We start from the raw sequence: 18,542 nt of genomic DNA on the forward strand, positions 1-18,542 counted from the left end.
TTAAAATGAACAAACCCTCCCTCAAAATGTATTAAAACTGAATTTGAAAAGTACAACTCAAAATGTATTAAAACTGAATTTGAAAAGTACAACTCAAAATGAAATAAAAACTAACTCTAAAGAATAAGCGAAAACTATTACAAGCCTGCTACCTACCAATCAACATTCTTACTTACCTACCAGTCTACTTGCCTACCGACCTGCTTGCCAACCACTCGACTTACCTACTAACCTACTTTCTAACCACGCTACTTTCTTAGTTGAGGGCCTTTCTCACTGGCTAGTTGGCAAACTGATGACGTATTCAGCATGGTCATTATAGTCAACGAAAACTAACCAAAAAAAACAATAAGTAAAATTGAAAAATCATTTCCGTTAACGAAATGAAGTAAAAACGAAAACTGTTTAAAAAAAAAAACAAAAACAAAACTAAGACACATCGTATATATTTCCAAAAACAAACTAAAACCAAGTATAATTCTAGTGAAAATTCCCTACATTTTCATCTTTGTCAATCACTATCATACATGAGGAATCAGATTTCCTTTAAGATGTATTATTTATTTTATTTATTGCTGTACGGCCGTACAGAAGAAGGATGGTCACACAGTCGTTTGAGAACTGTTATTTACGATACTTTATTACACAATACTTAGTGACCTTATACTCTACAAAAATTCTATATATTAATAAAAAAAAAAAAGTAATACGAAAACTAATAAAAACTAAACTAAAATGAAGCGTTTTTGAGAAATAACAACAAACAAACCTGCTCTAAAAAAACAATTAAAACTAACTGATTTGGAAAAAACAAAACAAAAGTCATAACAAAATAAAAAGCAAACTATAAATCTAAAACTAGCAAACCAGGTCATCAGGTATTCACGGTAAGGTTGTAAGGTTTTCCAGAGACGTTTTAAAGTCTCCAGTAGGCCTCACAGACATCTCGACACATCACGGAAACGTCCGCGACGGACGGAGGAGCCAGATCGGAGATTGGCTGTTTACCGACAAACCAACTTGTCCGCCATTCTACCTTCTTGCTTACCTACAGCTCAACTTGACGACTATTCCGGCTTCTTACTTACATACCAACCCACTGAATGGTCAATTTTTGTGTGTGTGTAGCAGAAGTCCGGGGTGGACAAGCGGGAGTGCTGCCTTCAGGAGATCAAGCTGACGGAAGAAAAGTACTCAGATACTCTGGGATCTATTTTACTGGTGTGATGCATGTACACACACACACACACAGACACACACACACAAGCGCGCACGCAATGAAGGTGTGGTGCTCATTCATTTTCATCATCATCAGCACTTCAAGAAACCTCTGGAAAAATTCCTCAAGGCTCAGGACCTCGAGAGCATCTTTGTCAACATCCAGGTACACACAGAAAGTGGTGGGAAGTACAAATACTTTGTTCCTGCACTCAGTTTGACTTTTCAGGTATCTGTACTTCAGTTGTACTTTTTCTCACGGCTTTTTACTTTTTGTCCCGCACAGCAGTTTCTTTTGGAATCCTTACTTTTCTGAAATGAATATCAAGTGCCTTTTGCAAGCATTTTTTTTATTTATTTATTTTTTTTTTTTTTTTTTTTTTAACGCGTGTCTCTGTACTGCTATTCTCGTATGATGACTTTTTCCACCTGTGCACACAAGAGTTTGGGATGTGGATTATCCCCGTGTACATAATCGTCCGGCGTGCGTAGGATTTGGCCAGCGTCCATCGAGAACTTTTGGACGAGATCCGGACTTCCGTCGGCAACGGCGGCAAGAACCTTCACCAGGTGTTTGTCGCCTACAAGGGGAAGCTCCTGCCCTACGGCCGCTACTGCAGTCAAGTGGAAACGGCCACCAAGCATCTGGAAAAACTGTCGAGTACCAGAGAGGACGTCAGGATGAAGCTGGAGGTGCACAATTCCCCAAACAAAAACCTTCCGTTTCATTCGTTGTGCTTTTAGGTTAAGAAACCGGCTTATTTTCTCTCGTCTCCCAGGAGTGTTCCAAGAGAGCAAACAGCGGCAGATTCTCCCTCAGGGACCTGCTTATGGTGCCCATGCAGAGGGTCCTCAAATACCCTCTGCTCTTACAGGTAGTAGGTTTTACACAGACAGCCATCCTCCGTTCGTTGTGGCAGTTTAGTTCCCACAGGTGAAAATCTGGCCTACTAGAGAGCATTAAAAAAAAAAAAAAAAAAAAAGAGTCGAAGCCTTAAAATACTCCTCCCCCTCACTGCAATTACAGTGGGACTCCTTTCAACATGCTTTTTGAACACATTGCACATGGAAAAAGCAAATGCGAAAATACCTTGGCTAATACTAATAGCTGTGTGCTTATGGCTATAGCCAATGTTTCAAAAAATAAAAATAAACTGAGGCATAGAAATAAGAATGATAAACACCTGCGTTCTTGTGGACAGAGCCACAGTTTCCATGAGAATAATAATAATTATAATAAATACCAATGTGCTTGTGGCCAACCAGATTTAGAAATTGAAATATTTGTGTTGTTTTCTTTTGAACAGTCTTGTTAACAGAGCCCGAAATGTTAAATATGGTCAATTCAACTTGAAACAAATACCTGTGCGCTTCTGGCTCTAGCCATCGTTTCAAGAAAGCAATTAAAAAACACATTGCGATGATAATTTCCCGTGCGCTTGTGGACGTAGGCATCTTTAACATTAAATACGTTTCCGATATTAACAATCCTGTTTCTAATGACCTAAACGGTATCTCTGTCTAATCGAATCCAATTGAAGTTGAGAAAATATTTTTAAATCTCTAGGAGCTGGTAAAACACACCAGCGACCCGTCGGACAAGGAGGACCTGCGCACAGCTCTGGACGCCATGCGAGTGAGTTTCTGCACGTTGCGTGGAGTGTGTGTGTTTGCGTGTGTGTGTGTACGTGGCTATAAAAAGGTACTCACCCGGGGTTCGGATCTATCTTAAAAATCATACACAATGCCGCCATTTAACGCGCCTCTGTTAACCACAAATAAAGTTCAGCTGTTCTAGTAGGTTTTTCTCTGAGGAAGCATGGGTGTGGACTTTTTATATCCTCTGTATGCGCACTAGTAATGTCTTTTGGTCCACCAGGACCTGGCGCAATGTGTCAATGAGGTGAAGCGAGACAACGAGATCCTCAAGCAAATCACCACCTTCCAATTGTCCATCGAGAACATGGTGAGGTCTTTTAAGGCTTAAACTATAGAATAAATGTTTTTTTATTCCATTCCAATTCTGTATTTTCTATACATTTCTACGCTTCCAAAACATTACACAGACACAGTCCTTGGCCCTCTTTGGTCGCCCCAAAATGGATGGAGAGCTAAAAATCTGCAGCTCAGAGAAAAAATCCAAACAGGAAAGGCGAGTGTTTTCCTTTCATCTCGCTGCTTTTTAAAAAAAAAAAAATTATCTTAAATCGGATGTTGGGCGTCTGCAGATACGCGTTCCTCTTCGACAAGGCCATGTTTGTGTGCAAGAAGAAGAGCGGCGAGACCTTTGAGCTCAAGGAGATCATCATGCTCCAGCACTACCAAGTGCGAGACGAGACTGCGGGGGAGAAGGACAAAAGGAAGGTGCGCTTCTTTCCTCGGTTTGGCCACCACATCGATGAGACACCAACGAAGGCTTGTGTGTCCGCAGTGGTCCTATCTCTTCCTCCTGCTGGACTCCTACGGGAAGTGCGGCTACGACTTGTACTTCAAAACACGAGAACTGAAGAAGAAATGGCTGGAGCAGTTTGAGATGGCTCAGTGAGTTTGAAAAGTGAACATTCGGTTAATGTATTTGTTTTGTGTTTTGTGGCGAGTCATCAAAATCCACTGCCATCCGCCTCCCACATGCAAAGACAAGAACAATTTAGCGTTGTCCATCTGTCTAATATTTGTGGTTCAAATGTGGAAGGCAGTTGGACAAAATCTGTAGGAAAACTTGCTCTTTGGAGGACGCCTGGAAATGGGCCTAAAATGGTCGGTTTGAACCAAAACTGCAGACTTCCTGTGTCTTTTCGGGCATGGCCTCTTGAGACTGTTTTGTGGGTCTTGTTATGGTAGACATGCCTGCCAAATTTCATGTCGCAAAGTGAAGTGGGCTTCAACGGCTTAATTAAGTCCCTCTTTGAAGGAAAGGTCAAATCATCCTATAATGGTTGCTTCAAACCAAAATGGCAGACCTCTTGTGTCTTTTCGGGCATGGCTTCTTGAGACTGTTTTTGTGGCTCTACTCATGATAGAAATGTTGACCCAATTTAATGATGCAAAGTGAAACTGGCTTGGCTTCGGGGGCTTATTTATTTATTTTTTTGTTTGGAATAAACCATCTTTGAACAAATGGCCAAATCAACGTAAAATGGTCACTTCCAACCAAAACGGCAGATTTCCTGTGTCTTTCGGGCATGGCTTTTTGAAGGTTTTTGGTGGATCTACTCATGATAGGCATGTTGACCAAATTTCATGATGCTCAGTGAAACGTGCACGTAAAATGGTTGCTTCAAACCAAACCGGCAGACTTTCTGTGTCTTTTCAGGCTTGGCTTCCTGAGATGTTTTTTGGGGGAGATCTACTCATGATAGAATTTTTTATTTTATTTTTTTCATGATAGAAATGTCGACCAAATTTCATGATGCTAAGTGAAACTGGCTTTCGGGGCTGATATTTATTGGTAGGACAAATCCCTCTTTGGAAGAAATGGCCAAATCAACTTAATGGTTGCTTGAACCAAAAATCACCAAATTGCAGACATCCGGTATCTTTTCAGGCACGGTTCTACCAAATTTCATGTTGCTCAATGTCTGTGCAGGTCCAACATGTGTCCTGAGAACGCCATGGCAAACAACCACGATTTCCAGATGCACAACTTTGAGGAGACGGCGTGTTGCAAGGCGTGCTCCATGATGCTGAGGTACTGGCCTAGCGTGTGTCCGTCCGTCTCAGCTGTGTGACTTCCAAATCCAAATCCAAACTCTCTCACTCTTCTCTCTTGCCCTTCTTTCATCCCCTCAGAGGGATTTTCTTCCAGGGCTACCGCTGCACACGCTGCAAAACGGCCGCCCACAAAGAGTGCTTGGGCAGATTGCCGGCTTGCGGGCGCAGCTCAGGTCAGTCGCCTCCAGTTCAAGTGTTGCCCCGCTTTTTGGGCGGTAGGGACCAAGCGATAAATCGGCGAGTCATTTGATGTCAACCTCCTAAATAAAAGTTTACAATTACGTAGAGATTCCACAAAATGGCCGCAAAGCAATACTTGTCCATAAAAGCTGCTCCCTTCATTTCAGGCGGCTTTCCCCCATTGAAATGAATGGAAATGCCCATTCTGGCCTTTCACTAAAAAAACAACAACGTTTATAACTTTTTAATTAGGAAAAATAGCACTCTACATTATTGCATTAACATACATTTGTTATATAATTAAATGGAAAAAAAACCCCAAAAAAACAACAGTTTGTGCATCATAATTCAATGGACGTTGTGCTGCTCATTCGGGTGTGTGTTCCTTCACCACCAGGGGCAGAATAATGCTTACGTATACACAGATTTCTTGATGAAACAGGAAAAAGACCATTGCAAATCAGTAATAGTAGTCGTCAAAGGATGAAAAATGTATACCAGTGAGTATTGCTGTATGATCTGTCGACCATTTGTCTTCAAATAAAAGTTGGTTAAAGGTTTAAAATGATTCAGATATCGATGCTAGTTTCCTTGGATCGTCTATGGCGCTTCCCATTATGTGTTAGCATTAAGCTCAGCAGACTTTAAGGCAAAGTTATTGTGATTTGGTTGGACGCACAACGCGTAGTTCTCTTTGTTTTATGTTGAGCTCTACAGTAAAATTGGGAGTGGCAATAAACATTGTTAAAAAACTCGAAAGTTGAGGTACCAGTGTAGTTCCTTTGCCCGTATATCCAAAAAGATAGCGCCAAAGCAATACTTTTATATTAGACAGGGCTTTGGTCCAATCACAAAAACAGGGAATAGGTAAGTTTTCCAGAAAGGAATCAGCAAATCACAAAAAGAAAACGGGGGGAACTCTTATTTTCATCCATTTAATGGGACCCATTGACACTGATCTCTGACGTTTGCTATTTTCAGACCATGCAAGTACTGCGAGGAAAGTGAGTCTCACAGGATGACCTCAATGTTCATTTTTCATCCTTACCTGCTGAAATAATTGTGTTCAAATCATGGTTCTTTTTGTTTTTTTCCTTTTCTTCTTTGTTGCCCTCAGAATAGGACGCACAGGTCCTCAGGGAACGCCGGCATCGGTAAGAAACACAGGATCAAAAATATTTCATGATGTCAAATTGATTTTGAATTGAATTTGATGTTCCTACACAGCAATTGTGCAAAAGAGTAACTCTCTGCATTCGCACAGTAACATAAAGAAACTACATTCTGTTTTGTAAAAGATTTGTAGGATGAGTTTATAATTAACTAAGAGTAGAAGTGAAATTAATGATAGTGATAAATCAATTGCATACAATTCAAAATAGAGCATTTATTTCAATTAATTACAATTTATTTGTTGTTCATTCATTTGGATTATCAGTCTATTTTAGTTTCCTTTGCAATATACACTTGATCACATTCTAATGATAGGAGTCTTTAAAATACAAGTATCGATTTTAAATAAATAAAGTAAATTCTTTTTTTTTTTTTAATTGCCATCAGACTATTTTTTTTGTGTAATAATAAGACACAAACCACAACCTTGTGTCTAATTGTAATTCTCAGAATACATTAAAAAAAAAGATTCTTTAAAAAAAAAAGTTACAGATACATTTGGGCTTCTTTTACGTACAGTATGGATTTATAATCACTATAAAACATATTTCATTTTAAATACATAGGAATAAATAACTTCTGATTTAATTTAAATTTCATTTATTTAAACAATTTTCTTTTTGTTATTGTCATTTTGTATTGTTTTTTTTTATTTATGTACAATGTGTTGCAGTGTTATTTTAAAAGAAAAAAACTATAATTGTACAATCCAGAATTTTAATTAAAAATATGTTTTTTAAAACACCCAAAAAATGTGACATATTTGAATATAAACCTCAGTAATCCCCCCTCCATCACGGGGTTCCATTGCAGACCCCTCCACAATAACTGAAAATATTCAAAATAGCAATACCCTATGATAATACACCCTACGCATGTTCTTATAACATTTAGGGCACCCAAATATTGCACTAACAGTATCAAAAAAGTAACATCTGTAATAACATTTAGAGAAAAATTCAGCAAGATAGCAGAAGCGCAAAAGGTAAACTGTGATATGGTGGCGGGGGTTGACTGCAGTTTCATAGTTTCGAATGAATTTGTCTAATAATGCATAATCATTGACGTGTGACGCTCAGGATTTCCCAAGATGGAGGCGTGTCAGGATTACTTTGGCTTGCCGCCGCCGCCCGCCAACTTTGGCCACCCGCTGCATCTCTCCAAGGGCGACGTGGTGGAGCTGACACGGGTGGATGCGGCGTTTTCGTGGTGGGAGGTACGTCCGCCGTCACCTCCAAGGCGTCTCTCACTTCAAATTACTTTTACTTTCATTTCGCTTCGCTTACTTAATAAAAAATAAATGATTATGATTCAGACTGCTCCACGGGGATTGACATATGTTTTGGAATTTAATACGACGTGTTTATGTATATTTATAAACTGTATTTTATTTAAAGAGCAGCTACATTATATTAGACTTATTTGTAAAATAAATAAATAATTTAGTCGAAATAATAACTGTACAATAATTCATTTATATTATTTTAAAATAATTTATATCATTTAATGAACTTGAATTATTGGTCATTACCAATATACGTGAGTATTTATTTATTAACACTGCTGATAGTATTGATTTTTTTTTTTGTTTTAATAGCAGTTTAGATTTAAATAGACTAAATAGAGGAAAAACATACCATATTCTACTACAGTATTATAAGTAAAAGAATATTTTTTAAATAGGTATTTTCTGTTAATTACAATGTGTGAAATAAATTAATATTTCTAAGAATGATTCATTGCAATTATTCATTCACAACCTAAATGTTTTGCTGTTGACACTGTTTCAAGGGAAATATCGGTAAAACACAGCCTACTTTAGTACCTACGGTGAATTATTTGATTAGGTGTAATCTTCTCTATGTTATCATTAACTGAAGTGAATGAATAGTTGTGTTAAGTGTTTTGTCATACTGTCATACTTGATGGAAAGTTTGCATCAAAATAATACAAGCAAAATCCGAATAAAACAATAAATGATCTGTTCTGTGTCCCTTAGGGCAGAAACTTGACTGGAGGTCAGACGGGCTGGTTCCCCTGCCGCAGAGTTATTCCCTTCTCCTGTGTCAGTATAAACCGCCCGGCAACACAATGTGTATGACACAGCCACGACTTTTTTGCTGATGGGACTGCAAAAATGTTAGGAAAAGTTGACTGGAACTGCTGAACTTTATTCAGTTAACATACGTTTGAATGTGGTTGGTTAATTCTGACTCGCGGCCATAAGCCCAGTCATGGGGGTGTGCAACTACTGTATCTCAGATGTTTTTTTGTTCCCCCCCCCCCCACATGTTTTGAATAGTATAATTGTATGCGTTTTATACTCACAGTATGCCATAAAAACATTGAATTTGAAAATATAAGTGTCATCTCACTTTTTCCCCACAGAGGCCCACACCGGACCTGTCTGCTTTCAGCTGGTGGGTGCAACAGGAAGTTTCATCCTGAGTTATTTTATTTTTATTACATTGATTAAATATTAAAGTATTATCGCAATTTAAACCTAACATTTTTTTTTTCATTTTCATGACAAAAGGTTAATTATATACAATTCTAATTTGACTTATTTTATATTTTCACATATATTTCCGAGTTCAATGTCTGACTGAATTGTGATTGAGCTCATGTTGATGTTTTGTTGTCGGCCGTTTTGTGTAAAAGAGGCTGCGGTGATTGTTCGTGCGTTGCTTGCAGGTTTGCCGGCAACATGGAGCGACCCGCTGCCAAGGACCTGCTCATGTCTCGCTCCGACGGAACCTACCTGGTCCGGCAGAAGGACGGCGGAGAGTTTGCCATCAGCATCAAGTAAGATTCAGCACAGCGGCTCACGTCTTTGGGGACGGAACAAATTTGCAGTTTTGGCCTCACTAAACAACGAGGCCATCGATTGAGCCAAATGTGCTCGATTACCGATCTCATTTAAATCAGTTCTTCATTTAAATGTACTTCCTTGTCAAATGTAAAAGGAATTCTTCCTAATCGGCCTCAGCGGGTCGTCGGACTTTAAAAGCTTGGCTGGTCGTTAGTCTTCTATTTCGTTTTAATATTGGTGTGAATTTAGGGTCATTTAATGGCATGACAGAAAACTTAACTTAAAGATGAGTCTAAAAGAAAAATACACAAGTACAATGAACCCTGATATTCAAGGGCTCAAATAATGAAAATCCTTCACATTTTTGGGGGGGGGATAATTGCCTATGGATACCACAAGATGGCGACAAAGCTCTCAAATCAACAGATCATAAAAGAACACACACTCATTGGTACAGGTACTCCTTTTGGTTTGATTGATTTACTGCGATCTGTAACAACACAAACACAAAATCATGAGCAAAGCATTCGCACCACGCAACTAGCATGCACACAATCATGAGCCCGTCTGACATAACTATTCAGTAGTCAAATTATTCAACTCAAACAAATCCCCTTCACATAAGGCTCATCGCTAGCATTAGCTAGCATGTACGAAATCATGAACCCATCAACGATTGTAGTCAATAGTTTTTTTTCACACACAAACCACCTTCACATGAAGCTCATTAATAGTATTTTATGAGTAGCATTTTTGGTGGGTATTATTATGTTATAGTCTATATTAGTTAACTGTAATGGTGAGCCAAAGTAGTGCATACAATTTTGGAGGGGGGCGGGGTCACCATTTATTAACAAGATTTCTCTTGTCCTCATTTATTACAATTTTGTAAGAATGTCAGTTAAAGTATGTCATTCTTCTACATTGGCAGGTTAAACATGGACATCAAACATATTAAAATCACCTCCAGTGATGGCTTGTTCCGCATGAACGAGAAGAAGGCCTTCAAGGGTCTGGTGGTGAGTCTCGCAATTTTTATTTTGTTTTTTTTTTTTACAATCCAAAACAGTGCTTCGGTTTCTTCATGTCTTCGTGTAGGGATGTTTGATGCCACTTTTTTTTCAGACCGATGCCAATATTCACTCACTACACTTGGGTTGTGGGGCAGCCACTCCAGACACCCAACTAACTACTAAGATTCAAAAGTTGTTAGTATTTTCCATCATATCTCCGCATGAATAGCTATGATTACCTCTTGCGTGTATGCATTGTTGTAGGAGATGATTGAGTTCTACCAGCAGAACTCCCTGAAGGAGTGCGTGAAGGAAGTGGACACCACGCTGCGCACGCCCTATAAACAAGTCGAGCAGAGCAACGACCACAAGCCCCGCGACGCGCCCAAAGGTTTGTGCTTCTGTTCAAGCAAAAAGGTCCTTGCATCATCAGATTAGGACTGTGAGAAAATTGTAACATTGCATTGGTTTTTTTTTTAATACATATATATATATATATATATATATATAATATAAAACATACCTAGAAAGCTGAAATTATCTGTTATAGATAAAAACTAACTTAAGTCACAATTATTTTTTAAATCGATAATATCAATATCATATAATGAATTCAAGTTTATGAGGTCGCTGGACAAAAGTATCGGGACAATGCTCATGATGCTAGCAGGACTTTTTCACGTTTACTTAATACAATCTTAAACATTTTATTGGATTTCTTTCACAGTTATTTTACCAGGTAATATTTTAAGTATTGTTTTTTAATGGTAGCAAGAAGATATTTGTCATCATTTGAATCATTTTTATACTCTAATTAATTCATTAGAGGCGACGTGATTGTGCATACGGTATGGGGACAATGCTAGCAATGTCGCATGACTTGGTAAAAAAATATTTAAATTGGACGGACTTTATCAACATCATATATTTCTGTACAAAATGGATGGATGTTTAGAAATTTGGGTGGAGACATTTTGAGAAATTACAATCCTGTTTTTTGAATGTTGCATCTTCATAGAATACCAAAATGAAGAAATGGCACGATAAATGGATAGCCCTCAGCACGCTCTTTGATTTGAGATATGACTTGATGTGGTTTGTTGCTACCTTGATTTTTGACAATTTCTTTTTTCCATTCCAATGTGGTCTCTGTGAACGTCGCACGGCAGGAGGCGGCGCACGTATCTTTGGCATTGCGAGGGCCAGGTACGACTTCTCGGCCCGCGACCGCTCGGAGCTGTCGCTGCGCGAAGGAGACACCATCAGGATCCTGTCCAGGAAAGGCCAAAGTGGCTGGTGGAAAGGAGAAGTCTACGGAAAGGTGAGCGCGAACCAAAAAAAAAAAAAAAAGAAAAACATACACACGATCATGCCTTCAGGAACTCACAATTGTTTTTGCCCAGGTGGGCCTCTTCCCTGCCAACTACGTGGACGAGGACTACTCGGACTACAGCTGACCTGCTGGCCGGGACTTTGCATAAACAAACTGATGCACGTCGTCTCATCGTGTGAATAAATTTGTTTTTATGACCATGAAAACCTTGTGAGAGGTTTATGTTATTATTTTGCTAAATTGCATCATCCATTAATATATCTGGGATGTCCTCATCAACGCCTTTCATTTGAGGTGTGACTCCCATGTGGTAAGTTGCACAAATTGTGTACACATGTGGTTGCTCCACAATGTTGTGTGCGTTTGTGTATGTTCCAGGAAGCTAGTGGTCCGCCATTCTCCATAAGTCTTTTGTTTTAATTATATTTCTTTTGTACATGGAGACAACTTTCTGAACAAGTCTATTTGACTCTTAACATATATGTTTATTTTTTGTCTTGATGATTTCTTAAACAATTCCAGCCAGTGGATTCAGTCATGTGGTCGCTCCACAACATTGCGCGTGTCCATGTTCATGTCCGGGGTATTAAAAGATTAGTTTTGAGTGTGCGTCTGTTTTTATGTGCCAGGGGTGCTATGCTACTTACTCATTCTTGTTATTATTGTTTATATATGCAGACTATTTCTTTTCAAACACACTATGACATGTGGTCACTCCACAATGTTGTGTGTGTATGGATTTATGTTCCAGGGGAGCGGCGTCACAATTTTTTCTTGCCAATCTCCATAATAATCCTTGTATTAATTATTCTACGTGGAGACAACTTTTTTTTAAGAACGATTCCATTCAACATTATGTGGTCACACCACAATGTTGTGGTCCTCCAAGTTTCTCTCAAGCAATTCCTTTTGGAAATTAATCAGTCTGACTTTGCACAATGGTGGGTAAATAACCACTTTATTTCCAAAATATCAACAAACCCCCCCCCCCAAAAAAAAAATCACATCATGTCGCTCACATTATTGTTTGCTTTTTTTCCTGGTAAATTCTAACGATGTCATCTCCTGACAGATCGAGCCTTGTTTTCATTGGTAGTACAACTCCAGGTTCATGCCATCGTGGATCTCATCTGGAAACCACACAGTTAAGTCAAACACAGGACAATACTCTTTTACATGATATGAACTAAACAGCTGGGCAACATCAAGTATCTGCACTCTGTATCGGTGAGTACCTAAATGTAAATACTTGTACACTCTGAATAAATAATGTCAACGCATTGCACAGAAGCATGTCAAGTTTGAAGGATACAATCTCCCAGTGAAACGTGGTCCTTGAATATGGTATACCTGCACAGAGAAACGGTAAACACGATAAACAGAAAATAAAGACATTCATAGAAACATAAGCAGCACGGCCGCAACTGAGGCCAACCAATCAAGACGCGGACTGGCTAAAGGTTAGCCAATTAACAACCAGCCGCTAACCTGACTCACAACAGCCAACTCCACACACATTGTCGCTGACTCCCACATCACTAATCAGGCCCCGCCTTTTAAAGCCGCACACATTCAAACTCATAGAGGGTCGAATGTTAGGTTGGCGAACCCAAGTGGATAAAAGTAATGCCTGCATCACAAAGCTTATCCGATTACTCAAATAATCAACGGGATATTTGGTAGAATGATTTTTCTAAAATACTCAAGAGCTGCAGCCCGATAAATTCTACCCATATGTCAAAATATCCTTGCTACTATTTTCAACCCAGCGGATGATGATGTGACATAAAAACTATTACTTTTGTCTACTTTCACCGAAGTTCTTTTCCGCAACTATCTTTATTTACATTTGATTACTGCCAGTAGCTTTGCCACCTCTTACGTTGGGCTAAAAAAAAAATCACTAAGTCCATGGAGTTTGCTTACCATTTCTTCAAGACTATTTTGTCATACCGCGTCCCCGTCTGTGCTGCAATGAGCTTCTTCAGGTCTCCGATGGTGTCCTCAGAGCTGGAAGGTTGATTTATTGAGGAAGCTCGCGTGTGGTGTTATAGAGTGCACAAGGCCCTCATCCCAAATCCATCAATTCTTGGATTATTTAAAAATACACTTTTTCTTGGAACAGTTAAATGGATATGAATTGAACAAGAACGATGATGTTATTCAATCCGACGACTCTCGACCGCTTTCAACGTGAAGGATACTTGCACTTTACCCGGACTTTCTTGCCCAGACGATCGTTGCACACCACCTCGATCATCTTGTGGTTCTGTCAAGGCAAACGTGTTACGAGAGTTAAAGGATCGCACATTGCCGTGAGATTTAACTTTAAACAACACGTTGGGCTGAACGCAATATCATCCCGTTGTGCTACTCTGTTGGGAAATACGCAAGTCTTTCGTTGAATGCATGCTAACAGCATGCTATGCAGGGAAGTGTGTCATATACGTAAACGTCTCACAGTAGTCACACGTGAGGTTAAAATGACAACAATTTAAATAAAGTTACAAGTGTTGTGTGTGAAATAGTTTGTTATTACCTCAAAACCCCCAGTCGACTAGCAAGCTAAAGCTTATAAGGCTACTGTTTTCGAAAAGGCTACTTTACCAATCACGTCGGTGCAAAAAAAATGAGTGACAGCTCGCATCGACCAATGGCAGGGTCGCGCCAACCAAAAGCCAAAGGCGGGCGTAAAATGCAAAACAATGTGAAGGCCGTAAATGCGTTCTTGGTTGTCGCAAACTGAAGTAACGGACTTCGCACACGACTTCTCTGCATCTGGATTTGTTACTTTTGGGGAGGAAAACCTGCGACGGGTTTGGGAGTAACCATGGCAGATGAGGACGCTTTACCGGGGGGCTGGGAGAAGAGAATGAGCCGCAACTCAGGTGACTGAATAGGTGTAGCGAAAGGCCGCAAACTGGCTGGCTCGTTCGCTCGTTCCGCGATGTAATGTAATGTGCAACCTAGCTTGGGAGTTAGCAAACCGAATCAGCATTGCGGCTGATTAATTAGCTCTAAGCTAGCCCATGCAAAACTTGAGCGACGCGAGGCTTCGTATAATGTTAGCGTAAGTGTAGTAAAATGTGACAATCTCAATTTGTTGTATTTCATAAAACTTTGGGTTGGCGAGTGAACCGATCCGCCCTGGGCCCTGCGTGACGTCACGTTGCCTCTCGAGCTCACCTTGATTTAGATTTTAAATTATTGTTTTGTCGAGGTTCGGAGGCTTTGGGGGTGCTTCATGAATTCCATGATTGTCATATAAATTCTCACAAATAAGCTTTTACCCTTAAATGTTGTCCAAAGCGAAATATAGGAGTCAAGTCAAACCTCGCCATTCATTTGTTTGGGCCACCAAGACCCGCAGGGGAGGAGCTCATTTTAACCTGTGTAGTAACTGAAATTTACAAGCGTGTCTTTGACGCATGTGCATGTTTTTCATCTGCTGGGTGGATTGAAATCAAAATCAACTCCTCTCTAATATTAAAATCAACTCCTCTCTAATATTAAAATCAACTCCTCTCTAATATTAAAATCAACTCCTCAATACGCCAACATTTTTAAGGCTGGCACGCAAAATGAGTTTGAAATGATAGCAAAGAGTTTTGGATAGGGATGATCAATCCCACATTTTGCCAGACCGAAAGCAGTGTGAGTATTCACGCTTGGGTATGAGTCTTCACTGATGCAGAGTACGGATAACACCAGTACTTTTGACACATACAATTTCAGTTAACAACACCAATTGTAAACGATCACCTTTGTTTTTCCCTCCCTGACGGACGTGGTGACTCCGATGTGTCAAATCGTAGCAGTGTAGCACCACCTACTGGCGAGGAGGACTTATGATGTCCGATTCTTTTTTCTTTTTTTTTTTTGTACTAAATATAACAGCATCAGTCCATTCCTAGTTTTGGGATCACAGTTCGTGGTTTAACCTATTAATATAGGCAATTATTTTCAAGGATTTTAGGGGTGGGGATTCAATTACTGGCGTTTTTTCACATATTTACACCAGAGCCCGGTTGGTGTCCCCTGCAAATCAATGATAACTGTCCTCCGTCTGCAGGAAAGGTCTATTACTTCAACCGTGTGACCAACGCCAGCCAGTGGGAACGACCCGCTGCAGGAGACGCCCGCGTAGAGCCAGATAAGGTAAACTCGGATACTATTAGGAGCTTTTCATAATTCCCTGCGCCTTGATTAAAGCCCCAATTCCGGCATGGTCTCCGTTTGGTGATGAGCTTTGCTGTATGAGTATTGCTGTTGCGCATTCATCAGAACAAAACAAAGCAGCCCAGCCCTAATCTCCATTTTGTGGTCGGTGCGGCAGGTGCGCTGCTCGCACCTCCTGGTCAAGCACAACGAGTCCCGCCGGCCGTCTTCCTGGCGGGAGCAGAACATCACCCGGTCCAAAGACGAGGCTCTCGATCTGATTCAGAGTAAGTCACGAGGCCCTCATCCGGTGCCTTACGTTTAGCTTTGCGTCACTATTTGCATTCTTGTCGTCGTCGTCGTCGTCGTTTTCAGACTACATTGAGCGGATCAAGTCGGAAAAGATCAAGTTTGAGAAATTGGCCTCCCAGGTCAGCGACTGCAGTTCAGCTAAGAGCGGAGGAGACTTGGGACTGTTTGGCAGAGGTTGGTGTACCATTTTTCAAGCGCAAATTGACTCAAATTTATTGAAGCAGCTGGAGTGACAGCTTTCACGAAAACACAAGTGGAGGGTGTAACACACTGTATGAAAGCCAAATCAGCAAAACGCTGTCAAACTATATCTTTATTTTTTTTCCATTCATTTCAAATAATAATAATAATAATAGGCATACCATAAAAATGATAACAATTGCTTTTTTTTCTCAACTAGAATGTAAATGTAACAATTGTTGAATATAACCCATAAATTATGTATATCTATGACTTGAGTTAAAAATCAAACATGGTAAAAGTATTCCAAGTAGTCTTATTTTTTTGATTAACTAAATTTATAAAAATGTGGTTCTTAATTGAAAAAATAAACGTAGAACAGTTATTACCATTATACGTATTTGAAATGTAAAATCACTAAATGGCAAAATTAATTAAAATTATTTTTATTAAATAAGAAAATTACAATTATTTTTAAGAAAATAAACTATTCAACTATATTTTAATTTGACAAATACATTATTAAAATGACATCATTTTTTTACAACACATTATTAATATATCTTACAAATAAAACTTGTTTTTGAAAAATATTTTGATATTAAAAAAAAGCATACAAAATTCATTGAAATGTTTGTTATTATTATTATTATTATTATTATTCCAATGACACCGTTTTTGCATTCAACACAATAATTCAAATATATTTTAATTTAAGTAATAAATTAAACAGGTTATTAAAATTATATAATATATTATTATATGTTCAAAAGAAATCATTAATAAATAAATCGTTAAAAAAAATCGAAATTATTCATTTTTTTTGCATTCAACAACGCGATTAAAATATATTTCCATTTAAGTAATACATTTAAAAAGTTAGGAAATTATATCGCCTATATATTTTTTGAACTACATTAGAATATCTTAAAAAATAAATCGCTTATACAATAAAATTATTACCATGATACACTTTGAGAATATTGTTTATAAATTTGGTGTCAAACAGCAGTGAAACAAAATGAAATACAAAAAAATTACAATTGCATATTGCAAAAACACAAAATTGAACACAAACATATATTAAAAAAAAAAAACAACCTTGATAAAAAAAAAAAAACGGCACATTCATATAATGACCGCACAACAATTATTACATTTTCTTTTCTCAGTGGTGATTGGAGTTTTCTTTCAAAGTCAGTTGCACTTGACACCACTAGGGGGAGCTGTGGGACCTCACTTCACATAATGTGTGTGTGTGGGTTTGTTTTGTACACTTCAGGTCAAATGCAGAAGCCTTTCGAAGACGCCTCTTTTGCACTCAAGGTCGGAGAGATGAGTGGTCCCGTTTTCACCGAATCTGGAGTGCACGTCATCCTGCGCACCGGCTGACCGAACACCCACGCACCTGCACACACACACAAAACACACACACACGCACACATCATGTGACCACTAAAGCTTTATCACAAGGGTTCAAAGACATAACGCCAATTCTGATATTTTACAACAACAACAATAATAGATCAGATTAGAGAGCAGATGATAGAATGTGCATGTCACCCAAAATAAAAGCCCCCCTTGCGCTTTTGTGTCCTCCTGAAGGAAAAAAAAAAAAAAACATAATTCCATTTCCCCTGTCATGAAATTTCCCGCGTAACAAAAATGGTCAACGACGTGGCAGCTTTTAAAATCTTCGCCATCCTTGTGAACTGTCGAGCCGTCAAAATAAAAGTCCTCTTTTTTTTTTTTCTTCTTCTTTTTTCTAAGTGTCTGTTTCTTGCCGAGTGCAGATGAGCGAGTAGTGTTGCCATGGCGACGTGTCCTGGCGTAACCTCACAGGTGGCGCCTCCAAAGCGTCTTTTGGGCCAATTGTGTCATCGCATCGAAGCATGTTGACGAAATAAGAGCGCAGCTGGAGAGGGCCCGTCAAGACCTTTCACTTGACAAATGACTTCCTGCTGAACTTTGACCTTTCACCTCTTGAACAAGTATTGTTTTGTTTGACCTCGATGACCTTGGACATTTGATGCTCATGAACATATAAGGTCAATACTAAATGAAAAAAAGGTATATTTAACTTTTTTTTTTGAATGGCTTGAGCCCTGTGTTAGCGTTTCAAGCACGGCTTAAGGCTTCAAGTTAGGCTTTCAAAGTAGCTTTTCAAGGAAGGTTTAGGGTTGCAAGCTAGAGTTTGTTTTTTGCGCCTTGTTTATAGTTTCAAGCCAGGGCTTGGCTTTCAGTAGAGGAAACAAATGTGGGTTAGTGTTTCAAGAGTGGCTTTTAAAGCAACTTTCAAGACGGGGTCAACAAGGTTTCAAGGTATGGTTTGCCTTTCAAAGTAGGGTTTGGGTTCCAAGTCAAGGAGGCTTAAAGATGAGGTCTCTGTTTTGAATGAGGGCAGAGCTGGGCATTCTGTCTGTGACGGACCGGTTCGTCTGTCCGTCACTGA

The 18,542-nt window shown here is 39.2% G+C and overlaps 3 protein-coding genes across 13 annotated transcripts in view; 2 read left to right on the top strand and 1 right to left on the bottom strand.

The window, feature by feature from the left end:
• vav1 (vav guanine nucleotide exchange factor 1) overlaps nucleotides 1-12,044 on the top strand; it is a 27,793-nt gene extending 15,749 nt beyond the window's left edge. For 10 of the 11 annotated variants that reach the window (XM_086033787.1, XM_086033779.1, XM_086033782.1 and 7 more), the window contains 21 exons: nucleotides 1,129-1,221; nucleotides 1,316-1,384; nucleotides 1,711-1,911; nucleotides 1,998-2,093; nucleotides 2,786-2,854; nucleotides 3,098-3,184; nucleotides 3,285-3,370; nucleotides 3,447-3,582; nucleotides 3,650-3,759; nucleotides 4,805-4,906; nucleotides 5,008-5,102; nucleotides 6,091-6,113; nucleotides 6,227-6,263; nucleotides 7,362-7,498; nucleotides 8,282-8,347; nucleotides 8,671-8,702; nucleotides 8,977-9,087; nucleotides 10,026-10,113; nucleotides 10,372-10,498; nucleotides 11,277-11,428; nucleotides 11,511-12,044. In XM_086033787.1, coding sequence (XP_085889913.1) covers nucleotides 1,129-1,221; nucleotides 1,316-1,384; nucleotides 1,711-1,911; nucleotides 1,998-2,093; nucleotides 2,786-2,854; nucleotides 3,098-3,184; nucleotides 3,285-3,370; nucleotides 3,447-3,582; nucleotides 3,650-3,759; nucleotides 4,805-4,906; nucleotides 5,008-5,102; nucleotides 6,091-6,113; nucleotides 6,227-6,263; nucleotides 7,362-7,498; nucleotides 8,282-8,347; nucleotides 8,671-8,702; nucleotides 8,977-9,087; nucleotides 10,026-10,113; nucleotides 10,372-10,498; nucleotides 11,277-11,428; nucleotides 11,511-11,564 — 1,971 coding nt within the window. In that variant the 3' untranslated portion in view covers nucleotides 11,565-12,044. The remainder of the gene's footprint in view (nucleotides 1-1,128; nucleotides 1,222-1,315; nucleotides 1,385-1,710; nucleotides 1,912-1,997; nucleotides 2,094-2,785; nucleotides 2,855-3,097; nucleotides 3,185-3,284; nucleotides 3,371-3,446; nucleotides 3,583-3,649; nucleotides 3,760-4,804; nucleotides 4,907-5,007; nucleotides 5,103-6,090; nucleotides 6,114-6,226; nucleotides 6,264-7,361; nucleotides 7,499-8,281; nucleotides 8,348-8,670; nucleotides 8,703-8,976; nucleotides 9,088-10,025; nucleotides 10,114-10,371; nucleotides 10,499-11,276; nucleotides 11,429-11,510) is intronic. The other variant, XM_086033790.1, reaches the window with a different exon arrangement.
• A 335-nt stretch (nucleotides 12,045-12,379) lies between these two features.
• ubl5 (ubiquitin like protein 5) lies at nucleotides 12,380-14,133 on the bottom strand. Its single transcript, XM_086033797.1, has 5 exons — nucleotides 13,980-14,133; nucleotides 13,645-13,709; nucleotides 13,367-13,450; nucleotides 12,753-12,790; nucleotides 12,380-12,570 (listed from the first exon to the last, which is right to left on the bottom strand). The coding sequence occupies exons 2-5, from the start codon at nucleotides 13,698-13,700 to the stop codon at nucleotides 12,527-12,529; spliced, it is 222 nt and encodes a 73-aa protein (XP_085889923.1). The 5' UTR covers nucleotides 13,701-13,709; nucleotides 13,980-14,133; the 3' UTR covers nucleotides 12,380-12,526.
• Nucleotides 14,134-14,156: 23 nt separating this feature from the next.
• pin1 (peptidylprolyl cis/trans isomerase, NIMA-interacting 1) lies at nucleotides 14,157-17,839 on the top strand. The gene is made up of 5 exons (XM_086033796.1): nucleotides 14,157-14,328; nucleotides 15,513-15,598; nucleotides 15,777-15,885; nucleotides 15,974-16,084; nucleotides 17,373-17,839. Exons 1-5 carry the CDS (start codon nucleotides 14,271-14,273, stop codon nucleotides 17,480-17,482), a joined length of 474 nt encoding a protein of 157 aa, XP_085889922.1. The 5' UTR covers nucleotides 14,157-14,270; the 3' UTR covers nucleotides 17,483-17,839.
• The last annotated feature ends 703 nt before the right edge of the window (nucleotides 17,840-18,542 follow it).

This window comes from Filicampus tigris, chromosome 6, assembly GCF_054856515.1.
Source record: "Filicampus tigris isolate MCC_2025a chromosome 6, RoL_Ftig_1.0, whole genome shotgun sequence".
NCBI lineage: Eukaryota > Metazoa > Chordata > Actinopteri > Syngnathiformes > Syngnathidae > Filicampus > Filicampus tigris.

Bases quoted from the DNA above. Each gene is read 5' to 3' on its own strand.
- ubl5 (XM_086033797.1), bottom strand. From the start codon at position 13,700: ATGATCGAGGTGGTGTGCAACGATCGTCTGGGCAAGAAAGTCCGGGTA. The intron at 13,451-13,644 runs GTATCCTTCACG...TCAACCTTCCAG, and splicing joins AAAGTCCGGGTAAAGTGCAA to CTCTGAGGACACCATCGGAG. The intron at 12,791-13,366 runs GTAAGCAAACTC...TTCTCTGTGCAG, and splicing joins AAAATAGTCTTGAAGAAATG to GTATACCATATTCAAGGACC.
- pin1 (XM_086033796.1), top strand. From the start codon at position 14,271: ATGGCAGATGAGGACGCTTTACCGGGGGGCTGGGAGAAGAGAATGAGC. The intron at 15,599-15,776 runs GTAAACTCGGAT...TCGGTGCGGCAG, and splicing joins CCCGCGTAGAGCCAGATAAG to GTGCGCTGCTCGCACCTCCT. The intron at 15,886-15,973 runs GTAAGTCACGAG...CGTCGTTTTCAG, and splicing joins GGCTCTCGATCTGATTCAGA to ACTACATTGAGCGGATCAAG.